This window comes from Abramis brama, assembly GCF_963993115.1.
Source record: "Abramis brama genome assembly, chromosome: 7".
In the NCBI taxonomy this organism is placed as follows: Eukaryota; Metazoa; Chordata; class Actinopteri; order Cypriniformes; family Leuciscidae; genus Abramis; species Abramis brama.
The window spans coordinates 1,890,454-1,908,098 of NC_139969.1; the positions used below are offsets into that span (position 1 = coordinate 1,890,454).

General features: G+C 34.9%; 1 protein-coding gene across 2 annotated transcripts; it reads left to right on the forward strand.

Annotated features, from left to right (window-relative positions):
• The first annotated feature begins 846 nt into the window (after positions 1-846).
• map2k2b (mitogen-activated protein kinase kinase 2b) lies at positions 847-13,474 on the forward strand. Of its 2 annotated transcripts, none has more exons than XM_084121022.1 (12): positions 847-1,032; positions 1,416-1,625; positions 1,832-2,042; positions 3,823-3,969; positions 4,146-4,223; positions 5,150-5,201; positions 5,299-5,423; positions 6,272-6,485; positions 9,383-9,435; positions 9,730-9,791; positions 9,916-9,961; positions 11,458-13,474. In XM_084121022.1, the coding sequence occupies exons 2-12, from the start codon at positions 1,537-1,539 to the stop codon at positions 11,566-11,568; spliced, it is 1,188 nt and encodes a 395-aa protein (XP_083977148.1). In that variant the 5' UTR covers positions 847-1,032; positions 1,416-1,536; the 3' UTR covers positions 11,569-13,474. The 2 variants fall into 2 exon arrangements, with proteins under 2 accessions (XP_083977148.1, XP_083977147.1); XM_084121021.1 differs by having other exon boundaries at positions 873-1,255.
• The last annotated feature ends 4,171 nt before the right edge of the window (positions 13,475-17,645 follow it).

Here is a 17,645-nt window from a genome sequence, read left to right on the forward strand (position 1 = left end):
TAAGTTAAAAATAGCATTAATGCAAATAGAGTACATAAGAATAAAATAAAACGATCATATGAAATAAAATGACATTGCAGCGTAAAATTATAATTTAAAAACTTTAGTATGACGTAGTAAAAATACATTGGTAATTTTATTTATTAATTTTGTTTATTATTAAGTAATTCTGATTTCAAAGTGCTTGTTTTAAAGAATCTAGTCAAAGCAAGTTTTTGTATTAACCTATTTTTATTTATTGGAAACATCTTCAAACAACAATAGAATTTGTATTTGAATACGATTTCAATGTCTGTAAATAATAAAGCTATAAAAACATCTAAAATGTGTGCCATATTTAATATTCTTTCATAATATGCTTTTATTCATTTTTGTGCCCCCTTTTGTATTTTTCTTGCTTAGTAAAAAACCTCAGAGTACAGCTGGGAGCTGAGAAAAATATGAAAAATATAATATAAAAATAATAATAAAATATAATACACCGGTGTTTTGCCAGATGAGAAGTTTATCTATGTATCATCTTTTTACTCTTTTAATTCATTTTATAACTGTTTAATTTATCTTTTTTAATTCCTTTTATAACTGTTTTAATTTTCCTTGCTTTTATTTTGTGATGATTTTAATTTATTTCTATGTAAAACACTTTGAATTGCCATAGTGTATGAAATGTGCTATATAAATAAACTTGCCTTGCCATCTCTTGGCAAATAATTTCCAATAGGTAAATTAAGCTTCTTTAAATATTTTTCTTGTTGTCTATTGAACTATAACTTGTCTATTGTTTCAAAGTTTGTCTGTCTTTGTATGTTATGTTTGTTAAAATTTAAATGCTCTCGAGCAAGTCTCGTCTCGCGATAGTTGCCGCGCGCCGCGGGATCTGCAGTCTCTGATGTTTCCGGTAAGGGGCCGAAACTCACCGCACCCTCCGGTCCGGATCCTCATCGTCCTTTACCGGGACATTCCGTTCACCGGGACCGGCTTCAAACCCACCACGGGGTTCGGGAACTCATTTCCCATCATATGAGAGAGACAGTGAGCGCTGACAGACGCTTTAAGCCTCCGCAAACACACAGACTGAAGCTAGCAAGCTAACAGCATCCTCTCGCGCGGGCTGAGAAATCAAAACAATGTGTTTTTTTTATTACTTCTAGTTCATTTATACTCGTTTCACGAAGTTAATGTGCTTTTTGCTCAGTTTGAAAGAATGTCATGTGTGTTTAATGGGCAGTAGCTCATGCTGGTTATACGTTTACAGGTGATTTTACAGTTTGTGTGCAATATATCTATATAATACAAGATATATTAGAGTCAGTGTCATATTAGCGCAAAGTGAATGTGCACACAGTGTTATAAATGTGATTTTTCATGATAATGATCAGATCTGGATAGGAAACAGGGTTTTTTCTTCTGACCAGGTGATCTGGGAACTTGATCAGCTCGATGACAAGCTGTAAAATACAGTCATTATTGAGTAAAGCTCAGTGTGAGCTCGCCTTTTACTGTCCCAGAGATTGAAGGGTTTTTCACACGTCAGTCATGGCTCCCAAAAAGAGACCAGATCCCATAGTTATTACTGGATCCGGAGAAGGACAGACAACCTCTACATCCATAGATGCTGTATCAGAGTAAGTAATAAAGCTGTATATAGTCTGAAATACAGTAGTCAATATTAATCAAAGTTGTCCTAAGACACAAACATATTGTTCAAAATTCATGTCTAACTTTGATGAAAGGTTTTGATCCACTTCAAGTGTTGGCTACTGTAGTTCCTGTAATAAACCCACCGTGTCGCTTCAGAAGTGCTAAATGACTTGTTTTTCTCAAACCTCAGAGCGAATCTCGAGGCCCTGCAGAAGAAGCTGGAAGAGCTGGATCTAGACGAGCAGCAGAAGAAGCGTCTGGAAGCTTTCCTCACGCAGAAAGCCAATCTGGGCGAACTGAAAGATGATGATTTCCAGCACATCTGCGAACTGGGAGCTGGAAATGGAGGTGTGGTGAATAAAGTGTGCCACAAACCCTCTGGACTCGTAATGGCCCGCAAGGTGAGTCTGGTTTGTCATCTTTATTTCACAGAGAATCATTTTGACTGGTTTGTCAGATTGAACGAGAGAGATGTCTTCATTTCAAAGAACTACTCAATATGTGACCCTGGATCACAAAACCAGTCACGAGTCGCACGGGTATATTTGTGGCAATAGCCAATAATACATTGTACGGGTCAAAATTATCGATTTTTCTTTTATGCCAAAAATCATTAGGATATTAAGTAAAGATCATGTTCCATGAAGATATTTTGTAAATTTCCTACCGTAAATGCATAAAACATTTATTTTTGTGAGTGAATGAAGCACAATCGCCAACATAAATGAACAACTTTAAAGGAGATTTTCTCAATGTTTTGATTTTTTTGTTGCACCCTCAGATTCCAGATTTTCAGAGAGTTGTATCTCCCAAATATTGTCATATCCTAACAAACCACACATCAATGGAAAGCTTATTTATTCAGCTTTCAGATGATGTATAAATCTCAATTTCAGAAAATTGACCCATGTGACTGGTTTTGTGGTCCAGGGTCACAAATATCCAGTGTTTCATGTAAGGGCTTGAAATACAAGCATCACATTTCAACTTTTAAACTGGGATTGTCCTGCTAGACTTCCATCGTAAGTGTATAGATTCCCTCGACAGAAACCCAATAGGAGTTTTCCATTGGCTTTTGAGTTATCGCAGTAAATAAGCTCTGACTGTGACTGATAAAACTGTATGATTCTTACTAGGGTTGCAAAGGGGTGGACAAATTCTGGTAAAGTTCCAGAAACCTTCCGTGGGAAGTTTAGATGGGGAATTTTGGAAATATTCCATGTTGGAAACTTAACTGAAATGAAAGGGAATTAATTGGAAATTTGCGGTAATTTATACAAAATGTATCATATTCAAAACATACATATAAACATTTTGTTTGGTCATTAGCAAACATGCATGCAACTAAAGCAAATAAAAAAAAAAGAGGCATTTTTGACTGATTTATTTGTGAGTAGAACTTTACTGGCCCGTTTCACAGACTAACACGATATGAGTAAAAAATGTAATTTAAATCAGTAAAATTTAACAATTATCAATACTTCAGCAAAATATAATACTAGATTAACCAATGTAAGAATAATTCCATAAGACAAGTAAACAGTCAGCAATACAACAAGAAGAAACTCATTACAAACAAAACTGACAAATAAATACAACAGAACGAAAATACAAATAAACAGTGTTTTAAGTTTTTCAGGAAAATGTAATAACAATTGTATTCAGATAAGTTATAGCCTACAACAAAAAATGTAATAATCAACTGTAAAATAACAATCAATAGTCTTACTGTATACATTAAATATAGATTAATCCTTATTAAAGCTACTTAAGTTATTCAGTCAAGATCAGTGAGTGATTCTCCTTTGTCATTTGTTGTTTGATTATCATTAATAACTTTAGAGCGAATGCACGGATCCAATATACTGATACACACTCTCTTATTCGGCTGATTTGGATGTGAAGTTTGGGCTTTTAGGGAGGAACGAATGGATGGACTCTGGCAGCTGCACAATAATCGCTTTCCCCCGATTATCTTTTTATAATCGTCGAAAATAAATTACGATTAATTGCACAGCCCTACCAAAAACCCACTGACTTGTGCTAAAATATTACTCGTCTACGGGTTTTGGCCTCCAAAACTACATCATGTCTTCATGCTGTCCATAGACATGATGAGAATATCACGTTCACTCACGACACGTCTCTGTGTGCTGTATGTGTTTATTAATCTCTCTGTAGTTAATTCATCTGGAGATCAAGCCTGCCATCCGGCATCAGATCATCAGGGAGCTTCAGGTCCTGCATGAGTGCAACTCTCCCTACATCGTGGGCTTCTACGGCGCCTTTTACAGCGACGGGGAGATCAGCATCTGCATGGAGAACATGGTACGCTCAGAGCCTTATAGCGTCATCTTTATTGAGTACACTTAAGTTCCCAGGTGTTGATTTCATTTTAAAAGTATGTTAATTTTACCCTTTTATTTGCAGTTCCCTCTGTGAGTGTGTTTGGTAACTGGTGTGTATGTGTGTGTGTGTGTGTGTGTGTTTCTGCTTGTCCACAGGACGGAGGATCTTTGGATCAGGTTCTGAAAGATGCTCGCAGAATTCCAGAGGAGATCTTGGGAAAAGTCAGCATAGCCGTAAGTGTGCTTAGTCTAATAACATGTCAAGTCGCATTTATTTATACAGCGCTTTTTACAACACAGAGTGTTTCAAAGCAGCTTGACAGAGATAACAGGAAAATAATGCAGCAAAGTTTGTTTCCAGAAGAAAAAAGCGTCACAGTCCAGCTCAAGTAAGATCAGTGATGGTTCATTTTTGTTATTAATTTGGTTAATTTATATATATATATATATTTATATATTAGCCGCTCTGGAGAAAACCATCGTCATCGTCCAGCTCAGTTCAGTTCTCATATAATGGTGTCAATGCAGGCAGATCAATAATAGTGTTGAATATTAAATTAAATGTTAAATTGAATTTATAAAATGTTATTAAATTTAAAAATGTTAAATGAATATGTGAAAAGAGTTCGATTACGAAACCGCAACTTCAAAATGTTTCTGAGCGATGTGTTCGAGGGATGCACCAATACTCAGGCCTTGTCCACACTAATACGGTTTCGCTTGAAAATGCATCTTTTTCTCTCTGTTTCGGCCTTCCGTTCGTTCGCACTGAGACGGCGTTCTTATTAATGAAAACGCTCTCCGAAGTTGATAGATTTGAAAACGCCGTTTTCGCGTTGTAGTGTGGACTGTGAAACCGGAGGTATTTGGAGATAATTTTGTTAAACTCCCAAATTTGCATGACTTTCTCCTGTGAAAGACAAAAGGAGCTGTTTTACACAATGTTCATGCTGCTCTTTTCCCAAACACAATGAAGTTGAATGGAGATTTTACTCAGACAAAAAGAAAGGCTTGCTCTTGTTGGATGGAAGAAGAGCAGTCAGACATTCTGCTTAATTTCTCCTGTTGTTTTCCACAAGAAAAAACAAACAAACTCATACATGTTTGCAACTACGTTCATTTTTAAATCTGAAAAAAAAAAACTTTTTTCCTTCAAACAGGTTTTAAGAGGTCTCGCTTACCTTCGAGAAAAACACCAGATTATTCACAGAGGTAAAGAAAACTAAATAAAAATGTTTGAATCTGTCAAAACATATGTATCTGTGTAAAATGAGTGCACTGATATAAAACATGTTCCTGTTTTTCACAGACGTGAAACCTTCAAATATTCTGGTGAATTCTCGCGGGGAGATCAAACTGTGTGACTTCGGTGTGAGCGGGCAGCTCATCGACTCCATGGCCAACTCTTTTGTAGGAACACGCTCGTACATGTCGGTATGTTTCATTCACTCGCCAACACCAGTGTTCATTTCAGGCCGTGAGTGTAACGCTTGAACTTCTTAAAGGGGTGGTTGATTATGATTTAATTACTTTTTTATTTCTTTTCTAACTTTAGTTAGTGTGTAATGTTGCTGTTTGAGCATAAACAACATCTGTAAAGTTACAACGCTCAAAGTTCAAAGCAAAGGGAGATATTTGCTTTTAAAGAAATCGCTTTTTAAGGACTACAACAAACGGCTGGTAGAGACTACAGTGAGCTTCTTCACGGGTTAGTGACATCACTAACCCTAGAATTTACATAAACCCCGCCCCCTGAACACGATTTATAGATTATCATGACAGAATATGCTAATCAATGACTAGAAGATAACTACATATCAGCTTCATAAATTTACAACTAACCATTCAGAAATGTCCTGTTGCTTCTACATGTTGTCACTTCTTCTTGAGTCTCTCCATCTTTGTCTGAGTCCGGTTTGAACATAAAAGGCTAAAAGTTTTTGAAATTTTCAGTGCATGTGTGTGTGAGGTAAAAGAACACGAGCTCTTGAAGCTCCGCCCCCTGTGCCGGGAGCAGCAGCTCATTTGCATTTAAAGGGGGACACACAAAAAACGTATATCTGTGTGGTATTTTAGATAAAACTTCACACACACACTCTGGGGACATCAGAGACTTATTTTACATCTTGTGAAAAGGGCATTATACCACCCCTTTAAAATCCCTAAGCGAGTGACAAAGACGACATTTTCCATGAATATATGGAGGCCTTTAGAAGTGATGATCGTGTTTGAAGTGATTGTCCATGTTTGAATGAGTTAATTGTGTGTGTGTGTGTGCTCAGCCGGAGAGGTTGCAGGGCACTCATTACTCGGTGCAGTCGGATGTGTGGAGTATGGGTCTCTCTCTGGTGGAGCTGGCCATCGGCCGCTATCCCATCCCTCCACCCGAAGCCCGGGAGCTGGAGGGCGTCTTCGGGAGAGCCATGATGGATGTTGGGGATTCAGAGACTCACGGCTCCTCTCCTCGACCCAGACCCCCGGGCAGACCCGTCAGCGGTGAGCAATCAGTCACGAGGGTTTAGAGCTTTGTGGACATTTCCTTTTTTTTTAGATGTGATCAAAAGTGTAGTGTGTATTTTCTGCACTACTAACATCACTAAATGGAAATACTGGGCAAAAGTTTGAATAATTAAGTTTTTTTTAAAATGTTTTTGAAAGAGTCTCTTCTGCTCACCAAGCCTGCTTTTATTTGATCAAAAATAATAAAAAGTTGTGAAATATTATTATCATTTAATTTATAATTTAATAATAGCTGTTTTCTATGTGAATATATAGTAAAGTGTAATTTATTCCTGTGATCAAAGCTGAATTTTCAGCATCATTACTCCAGTCTTCAGTGTCACATGATCCTTCAGAAATCATTCTAATATGGTACGTAGTTATTGTTGGTACTCATTTGTTAAAGCTCCAGTATGTAACTTTTGTATGTGACCACAAGAGGGCGCAGTTTCCAACAATAACAAAGGCGAAGCTTGATGACGCTATGAAGGAGGTGACGATGGGAGATGTCGTTTTTAATGCGTTTTCACCATAGCAATGTATCTAAATGGAATTAATGAATCATGATCACGGATGAGGTAATTTATTCGTTTTTGTATTACCTGTATGTCTGATCGTATTATTTTATGTCATCATAATTAATGAACTGCAAGGAACGTGAAATGTTATGCTATATTATCCCATTACAACATACAGCTATTTGTCAAATGATTTGTTTGGTTTATGTTGTGCAGTTTTACGTTTTTATGGTTAATGCCGTGTTGTTTAACGTGTTCAAACCAATATCTAAAAGTAAATTTGAACGAACATTTGCAAGTAATGACTAAATATATTTTTTAACAACATATCCGATTGTATTTAATTGTACTGCCATAATCTCGGTCACCACACGTGATAAAAAGCCTTACCGAAGTACAAAGAGCAATATAACTTTGTTTATAAGTGCTATTATTGACAGTTGCATGTCTTACCTGTCTATCAATACACTCGCGAGAGCAGAGTCTCTGTCAAGTCCAAGATAGTCGCGCAGCTCTCTCCATCTCGAAAACGCCTGCCGATATTTATCCGGGTTTTATTCCTCCGTTTGTCACACAGTCCGTGACTCCGCATGTATCCGAATATGGACGCTTTCGTTTTGTTGGCACTTCAATACTCGCCAAAGAGTAATCGTGATCCATAACAGCTATAACCATACAGTCTATGGCAATAACGCTATAACTACCACTTCCGCATTTGACCGTGATATTCCGGTGTGGTGGGTCATATTTTTTATTTTATTCTTTTTTATTCTTTGTCAGACGTCTTTATTGTTTATTGTGATAAGAAAAAAAAACTCAATAAAGTTGTTGTAAAAAAAAAAAAAAAAAATCGGAAAAAAAGGATAGAGCGGACATTGCGTCACTGAGGCGCGACATTTCTTTTCCGGGATGGCCAGTTATTTAAAATCGGAATTTCTCTGAAATAAAAAATCTTTGGAGACTTTTGAGATATTGTAAGTACACAACTGGAGGAAATATATCACACTGTCCAAGTTATTTTCGGAAATTTTATTACAAAATTCCTACATATTGGAGCTTTAACATTAACAACACTTATTATTATTTTCAGTGTTGAAAACTCTTTTCTTTTTGGAAACTGAGATACATTTTATTTTCAGGATTATTTGATGAATGAAGAACAGCAATTTATTTGAAACAGAAATCTTTTGTAACATTATAAATGTCTTTTTTGTCACTTTTGAATGCGTCATTGCTGAATAAAAGTATTAATACATAATTTTTTTTAACTATCTTACCCCAAACATTTGTATATTAGTTATCAGTTTCCACAAAAAATATTAAGCAGCAAAAATATTGATGTTTTCAACATTGATATTAATCATACATGTTTCTTGATCATCAAATCATATTAGAGTGATTTGTGAAGGATCATGTGACACTGAAGACTGGAGTAATGATGCTGAAAATTCAGCTTTGATCACAGGAATAAATTACACTTTACTATATATTCACATAGAAAACAGATGATTTACATTAGAATAATATTTCACTTTTACTGTATTTTTTATCAAATAAATACAGCCTTGATGTGCAGAAGTGACTTAAAAACATTTTTTAAAATCTTAATTATTCCAGACTGTTGACCAGTATTATAAAAAAAGAATATAATATGTAATAACAATATAATATTGTATAGAATGCCAGCAGGCGTCAGAATAATAATAATAATAATAATCTTTATTTATATAGCACCTTTCATACCTGGAATGCAACTCAAAACAAACATCAATTACATCACATAAAAAAAGTAAACATCTTGCAACATAATACATAGAATACTAGTTAAAAGCAAGGGTAAAAAATAAATGTTCTTTTAAAAATATTAAGGAACTATATCAGGTTGTATATATTAATCAGAGTATAATGTATAACAGACCACTGTTGTATCGGTTACTTAAAGTCCCCCTGTAGTCAATAATTTTATCCCTTAAAACTCATTTGATCACCAAAATTACATATTTAAAGATTTTTGCCTTAAAATATCTTGACTGTAACTCGACACCCTTGCCTCATTTAGTATGCACGGCTCTATGAATATGCAAATGAGCCCCGCCTCCACTCACTCACTCAGCTCAGAGATCCACTGGTTGACGATCACACGTTGATCTGATTGGTTACAAGGTAGTTTGTGACGTCAGAAACACCAGCGATTTCAAAGCGTGTTTTTGAGACTGTCTTTGGTTCACTGCAGTTTTAAGGAGAAAATACTCAGCAATGGTGTCGATTTATGAATTTACACATGGTTTGTCTTAAAGCACATTAAAAACACCACATAGACACATAAACAACATTAAAAGCTGGATTTCTTGAACTGATGTGGCTGTTCTCCTTCAGGTCACGGGCCCGCCATGGCTATATTTGAGCTGCTGGATTATATAGTCAATGAGGTGAGAGTTTTGTTTTCAATCACACTTCAGCCTGGGTATAATATAATCAACTAAATACTGTATAGATGCTTATGGCAATGCTTTATGTGTCTGAACTAATTTCTAAATGTTTTTTTAATGCATGAAAAAGTGCCACAAATTACACTTTTTGATGGTTTATTCAGTAAGATATATCACTACATAATGAGTGTATAGAGCACTGATTACTTTTAAGGCACTGTGAATATGAGATCTGATGCTGTTATTAATGATATATGAGTGTAAAACCGTGTTTTTGTGTGTGTTTTCCATCAGCCGCCCCCTAAACTGCCCCACGGCGTCTTCACGCCTGATTTCCAGGACTTTGTGACCAAATGGTGAGTTCTGTTCACCCAATCACTGGTGTGATTTCAGATGTCGGTGAGATCTTGTGTGTGCAGACTGAACACTTCAGTGCCGAAATGATCGTTGAAGCTGTTTTTCTTTGCATTGTGTTTCTAGTCTCATTAAAAACCCTGCAGACAGAGCGGACCTGAAGATGCTGATGGTGAGGACACATTCCTCATGTTTACATGCAAGACCAGACTAAATCAAAATCAGCTTATAAATACATAAATGCACTATTATTATTATTATTACAGTTACCAAGGTTGAAAATATCAACCAAAGCTAGGGCTCTCAGTCATAAGAACGGATTTACCGTATAATGCAGAATTTGTCAAATGTTTGATGAATAAATAAAAAGCAGGTCAGGACACTTCAATCAGATCGTGATATAGACTAGTGTCTATGAATATTACCCGAGAACAACTATTGTCATACAAACACAGAAACTCAAAAGTTCAAATGTAACCCGTCAAAATAAAAGTTCAGTTTAACTTAAGTTAACTTTAACTTAATTGTGACAGAAATATATTACGGTTGTACAGTAGAATTTAGCTATGTACAGTAATAATAATTATTAATTTTATTTTTCATTTTTTGAATTCAAGGATTAATTTTAACAGTAAAGCTCTGTTTTGCAGCACAAAAGTTTTAATTTCAAATGATTAAAAGATAAATTAAGTTCATGTTTTATGCCTTTATTTGATTACCAGAAAAAGTAAACACTTTATTTTTTCCAGAAATTCTTTGTTTTAACGAATTCAATCAACTAGACGTGCTTTTGGATTATTAAAATTGTATTAAAACATTCAAATAGAATCCAGAAAACTTAAAAACAGAAAACAAAACAATTGATATATATATGTTTATGGCCCTATGAAATGCATTTTTCCTCAAATTTTATATATATGTGTGTATATATATATATATATATATATATATATATATATATATATATATATATATATATATATATATATATATGTGTATATATGTGTATATATATATATGTGTATATATGTGTGTGTATATATATATATATATATATATATATATATATATATATATATATATATATATATATATATATGTATATATATATATATATATATATATATATATATATATGTGTATATATATATGTGCAAATTACCTATTATTTGTCATTTAAGTGAAATTACTGAACTTAAATATACAAGCTTTATAAAAATGATCATTCTAGAAGAAAATTTCAAATGTCACTTAGAGGCTTTTGCATCTGAACTCTTCATATATATATATATATATATATAACACATAAACTTGCAATTTTTGTTAAGAATTGTTGTTAATAAATTGTTGTTAATTTGTATTCAAGTTTCATGATTTCAACTAATTAGACATGCTTTTTGGTTACTAAAAAATGTATTTAACCATTAAAATTAAAACAGAAAAAAAAAATGTGACCCAGAAAACGGAAAAAAACTGAATTTGGGAAAAAAATCAAATGTGTTTCATAGAGCCCTGCATATCCCACTCTTCACAATCCAGTTTCATCTGATCGGATCTAATCAACTGTTGCTGGACGTTATTCACTATGATCATATCTGGTTTTATTCCACAAACTGCATCAGTGTTTTCTGTTCTACATCTCACGTCAAACTTGTGTCTCTTGCACAGAATCACACGTTTATCAAGCGCTCCGAGGTGGAGGTGGTCGACTTCGCTGGATGGTTGTGTAAAACCATCGGGCTCAATCAACCCAGCACACCCACACAATCAGCCGAATGACCCGCGCACACACACCTGACACACACACCAACGTTTACAGCGCGTCTGATGGAACACCTGCAAAGCTGCTGCTTTTACACTTTCATATTCACGAATCTCATGAAGCATGTCACGGCCAAAACCAACAAATAAGACATTTTGCTGAAAGAAAATGAAGTGTTTTTAGGATATTTTTGTCACATTTGCCCACAAACTTCCCATTACTGTAAACATAATATATTATTAAAGTGCGAAATTAAGCTCTGTATATTCTGGTAGTATTTGTTATACTGCCTTTAAAGGACCTGTTACACCCTTTATAAAGTCTTGATGATGTTTTCAGGCTCTACTAGAACATTATGATTATTTTCCTCATATTCTCCATTGTTGCAGCTCCTCTCTTCCCGGTCTGTCAGTAACATTCAGGAGTGTGTTTCCTGAAAGCATCGTTAGCCAACTGTGTTCGCAAGTTCTGTTGTTATCAGCAGTTCTATGAGTCTGTGTTTCCCCAAACCATCGTTCTAATGAACATTCACACACAGCATCGCAGAGTTGTGTGTTTGAGCGACAGATCTCGACCTGTGGTTAGAAGCAGAGTTTGTAGTTTTCATGTCACGTGGACTCAATAAATCCTTGAGCCAAATAAGCAATCTGACATTCATTACAATCTAGATCTTTTATTTAGAATACAGACAAATATCATTTATGTCTTTTAGTTCGTCAAGAGATTTAAAGCGTCGTTATTAAAGAGTGTGCATGTGCGAACGAGCTCTAGTGCGTAAGAACGAGTCTATGATTGAATCTGGAAATAAAGTAAAATAACTGAGAAAAATGAGAAATATTCCTCAGATGTCATGTCCATAATTGATAGCAAAACATCTCTAACAGATTCATTAACAGTAGTTATTACTCCACCACCTGCATGACATCATTAACCAGCGTGGTTGAACGACCAGTTTGCGACAAAACCGTTTTGGGAAAATTTCTTCCCTGTATTGTGTGTAACTCATTACAAGTAACTTGAGTTATGTAATCCGATTACTTTTTCAAGTAACGCATTACTTTTTCAAGTAACGCATTACTTTTTCAATTTACAACAAAATATCTTAAGTTACTTTTCCGTCGTTGTACGGGAAACACACTCCTGTTTACTTCCTGTCTCTATGAAGCCCCTCCTTCTGAAAAGCACACTGTGCTCTGATTGGTCGGCTGGATCAGTGTGTTGTGATTGGTCGAGCGCTTCGTGTGTTTGGGAAATGCCCCGCCCCTTACCATAACCGCCAGTTTAACACACTACTAACTAACTCAACCAGGCCCCGCCCCTTTATTCTGCGCATTAATTATTATAATGAGGAATATTGTGACGTGTTCGTTCCCGAGAGAAACTCAAGACTACAATGGAGGCGTTTCAGGAGTTCAGAAACACTGATAACAGCAACATTACACACTCAACACAGATGAACATGGTTTCATCTTTGATGAAAAACAACCTTTTTCTCATGCATACTATTATTTCAATACTAACACTGAAGTACAGTAAATTTCTACTGTAGTATAAAAATACAGGATTATTTAATTCACCAGTGAAAATTACCACACATTTATTTTTTTATTTTTTGAGTTTTATGCTCAATTTTCATGCAATAAAAATCTAAATGGTCCTAAGAATAAGCTTCATTTCTTTAAGCAAAATATAAGTTCATCTATTTTTCTTCTGATTTTGTAGTGAAATGCGACCTGAGAATGTTTTGGTGAGATTCGTCACATGCACACGCGTGTTCTCAGTTGATCTCGGTCATGTGTAACGGAGTTCATACTCACCGCGCACACTCATGATTATTTCTGTATGTTCCTTCAAACGTTTGCCACAGACTTCAACTTCAGACAGTTGTTGCTTTCAGACTCAATAAAGTGATTGTAGAGGGGATGAACTGGTTCTGGTTTCATTTCTATTTGTACATTTCATTTGTTTTATCTAATAAGTGCAATTGTAATACTATGGAAGCTTGTTTCCGCCACAGAATAAAACATAAAAGTAATTGCTGGCTTTAATTAAAATTCTGGCCACCTGCCCACACTGCCAAAAGAACCAAAACCTGGTTCAATGACCATGGTATCACTGTGTAATTACTGTGTGATTTAATGTAATATTCTAATTTTCTGGGATTTTGATTTCGTGGGTTTCATAAGCTGTAAACCATAATCATCAAAATTATAACAAAGGCTTGAAATATCTCACTTTGCATGTAATGAGTCTATATAATATATTAGTTTCACCTGTTAAGTTGAATTCTTGAAATAAATCAACTTTTTGATGATATTCTAATTTTATGACCAGCACCTGTATCAATTCTGGCTTTATATCGCAATTCTGGCTTTATATCTCGCAATTCTGACTATATCTCGCAATTCTGGCTTTATATCTCACAATTCTGGCTTTTCTGGATATATTCTGGCTTTATATCTCACAATTCTGGCTTTATATCTCACAATTCTGACTATATCTCGCAATTCTCACTATATCTCACAATTCTGGCTTTATATCTCACAATTCTGGCTTTATATCTCACAATTCTTGCTTTATATCTCACAATTCTGGCTTTATATCTCACAATTCTGGCTTTATATCTCACAATTCTGGCTTTATATCTCACAATTCTGACTATATCTTGCAATTCTGGCTTTATATCTCACAATTCTGGCTTTATATCTCACAATTCTGGCTTTATATCTCGCAATTCTGGCTTTATATCTCACAATTCTAGCTTTATATCTCGCAATTCTGGCTTTATATCTCACAATTCTGGCTTTATATCTCACAATTCTGGCTTTATATCTCACAATTCTGACTATATCTTGCAATTCTGGCTTTATATCTCACAATTCTGGCTTTATATCTCACAATTCTGGCTTTATATCTCACAATTCTGGCTTTATATCTCACAATTCTGGCTTTATATCTCGCAATTCTGACTATATCTCGCAATTCTGGCTTTATATCTCACAATTCTGGCTTTATATCTCGCAATTCTGACTATATCTCGCAATTCTGGCTTTATATCTCACAATTCTGGCTTTATATCTCACAATTCTGGCTTTATATCTCACAATTCTGACTATATCTCGCAATTCTGGCTTTATATCTCACAATTCTGGCTTTATATCTCACAATTCTGGCTTTATATCTCGCAATTCTGACTATATCTCGCAATTCTGGCTTTATATCTCACAATTCTGGCTTTATATCTCACAATTCTGACTATATCTCGCAATTCTGGCTTTATATCTCGCAATTCTGACTATATCTTGCAATTCTGGCTTTATATCTCACAATTCTGGCTTTATATCTCACAATTCTGGCTTTATATCTCACAATTCTGACTATATCTTGCAATTCTGGCTTTATATCTCACAATTCTGGCTTTATATCTCACAATTCTGGCTTTATATCTCGCAATTCTGACTATATCTCGCAATTCTGGCTTTATATCTCACAATTCTGGCTTTATATCTCACAATTCTGGCTTTATATCTCACAATTCTAGCTTTATATCTCACAATTCTGGCTTTATATCTCGCAATTCTGACTATATCTCGCAATTCTGGCTTTATATCTCACAATTCTGGCTTTATATCTCACAATTCTGGCTTTATATCTCACAATTCTGGCTTTATATCTCACAATTCTGACTATATCTCGCAATTCTGGCTTTATATCTCGCAATTCTGACTATATCTCGCAATTCTGGCTTTATATCTCACAATTCTGGCTTTATATCTCACAATTCTGACTATATCTCGCAATTCTGGCTTTATATCTCACAATTCTGGCTTTATATCTCACAATTCTGGCTTTATATCTCGCAATTCTGACTATATCTCGCAATTCTGGCTTTATATCTCACAATTCTGGCTTTATATCTCACAATTCTGGCTTTATATCTCGCAATTCTGACTATATCTCGCAATTCTGGCTTTATATCTCACAATTCTGGCTTTATATCTCGCAATTCTGACTATATCTCGCAATTCTGGCTTTATATCTCACAATTCTGGCTTTATATCTCACAATTCTGGCTTTATATCTCACAAATCTGACTATATCTCACAATTCTGGCTTTATATCTCACAATTCTGGCTTTATATCTCACAATTCTGGCTTTATATCTCGCAATTCTGACTATATCTCGCAATTCTGGCTTTATATCTCACAATTCTGGCTTTATATCTCACAATTCTGACTATATCTCGCAATTCTGGCTTTATATCTCGCAATTCTGACTATATCTTGCAATTCTGGCTTTATATCTCACAATTCTGGCTTTATATCTCACAATTCTGGCTTTATATCTCGCAATTCTGACTATATCTCGCAATTCTGGCTTTATATCTCACAATTCTGGCTTTATATCTCGCAATTCTGGCTTTATATCTCGCAATTCTGGCTTTATATCTCACAATTCTGACTATATCTCGCAATTCTGGCTTTATATCTCACAATTCTGGCTTTATATCTCGCAATTCTGGCTTTATATCTCGCAATTCTGACTATATCTCGCAATTCTGGCTTTATATCTCACAATTCTGGCTTTATATCTCGCAATTCTGGCTTTATATCACGCATTTCTGATGTAGACTCGCAACTGTGAGATAAAAAGTCACAATTATCTTTCAAAATGTTTTATTCTGTGGCGTAAACAAGCTTCATAAACACTGATGCACTGAATAAGTCTAATAATTGTTTTTATTAATGTTCCTCAGAGGAAGTGTAGGATGATTTCCTGATTCATAGCATACATATTCATAAGCAAAGCCTGTTTAAGGTAAGAGTTTGCCAAATTTCAAACCAGTGATGAGAGTGCCATACACTCATGCTCACGTGTGAGTGATGCAACAGCTCGTCCCGGCCATCAGGGGGCAGTAGAGTTATTAACACACTTCACCAGCAGCTGATCACAGTTCTGTGTCTGAGGCCACAGAAATAAACTAAACATGTTTTTGTGATGTTGCACCAAATATCTCCAAATAACAATGCTTATTTATTTAGATGTTCCTTCATCTTCTATTTTAAACAATGTTTTTGAACTAAATTCTGTGTAAACACCCTGAACATGTGTTGAGCATCAATAATGGCCGATTGTTTTGAGTCCTGTATTTCAAGAACTGACCCGCTACAACATCACATTTTTAAGGTCTCTGGGTTATTGTCATGCATGCATGTGAAATTTTTTGGGGTTTCTTTTACCATCTTTAATTATTTGGTACAATATCTTTTTTCTTTTCTTTTTTTTTTTAACGTAATTCTCACTATTATTAGAATATTTGATTTAAGCAACAAAAAAGAAAAAAAGAAAAAAAGTGAATATAGACAGCCTATATTCACTAGAATGTTATTTTATTAATCAAAATGATTGGTTTTCTACCATTAGTTGATCTAATGATGACATGTAAACTAAGATTTTTAGTTGGTCACAATGCACAGTAGCTTCTAAACAAATGTTTTATAATACAATATATTATTGTGATCAGCAACCCTCTCATCATTATTAATGCTCATGAAACGCACTGCAAGAAAATATATTCTTCCTCAATATTTCTGTCTTGTTTCCCAGCACAAATATTTGAGAAGAAAAATAACTTGAGGTATTAAGTCTTGTTTTCTGACAAATGTATCCAGATTAAGTGAGTTTGTGCATAAAGGTAAGAAAAATAATTAGGTTTTCCCTCAGAAGTTTTTTTTTTTTTTTTTTTTTTTTTTAACCTCACTGATATTTTTTCTTGTTTTAAAGGGGTAATAATTTTTTTATTGCCAATGTATGAACAGTTTGTAACGCAACTTAAAAAACGAGACGTTCCGCGACTTCTTAGCTTGTCTATGAACGCCTGTAGACTGATTTTTACGTGAAGTATTCGGGGCGTTTTTGCCGGGAAAATCAAACGGATGTGACGTTTACGCGCGCCCCTGCGAGCCGCTTTTCTGTTCTCTGATCTCTGATATGAAATGAATGTAAAAAAGCCATTATGTAGGCCTACTGTAATGTCAATGTGTCATGCAAAGAAAAAGCGATTAATTCAAATTACAGTCTCACATAGTCAGA

Excerpts from the sequence above, each read along its gene's own strand:
- map2k2b (XM_084121022.1), top strand. The coding sequence starts at position 1,537 with ATGGCTCCCAAAAAGAGACCAGATCCCATAGTTATTACTGGATCCGGA. Across the intron at positions 3,970-4,145 it reads GCATCTGCATGGAGAACATG|GACGGAGGATCTTTGGATCA; the intron begins GTACGCTCAGAG and ends GCTTGTCCACAG. Across the intron at positions 4,224-5,149 it reads TGGGAAAAGTCAGCATAGCC|GTTTTAAGAGGTCTCGCTTA; the intron begins GTAAGTGTGCTT and ends TCCTTCAAACAG.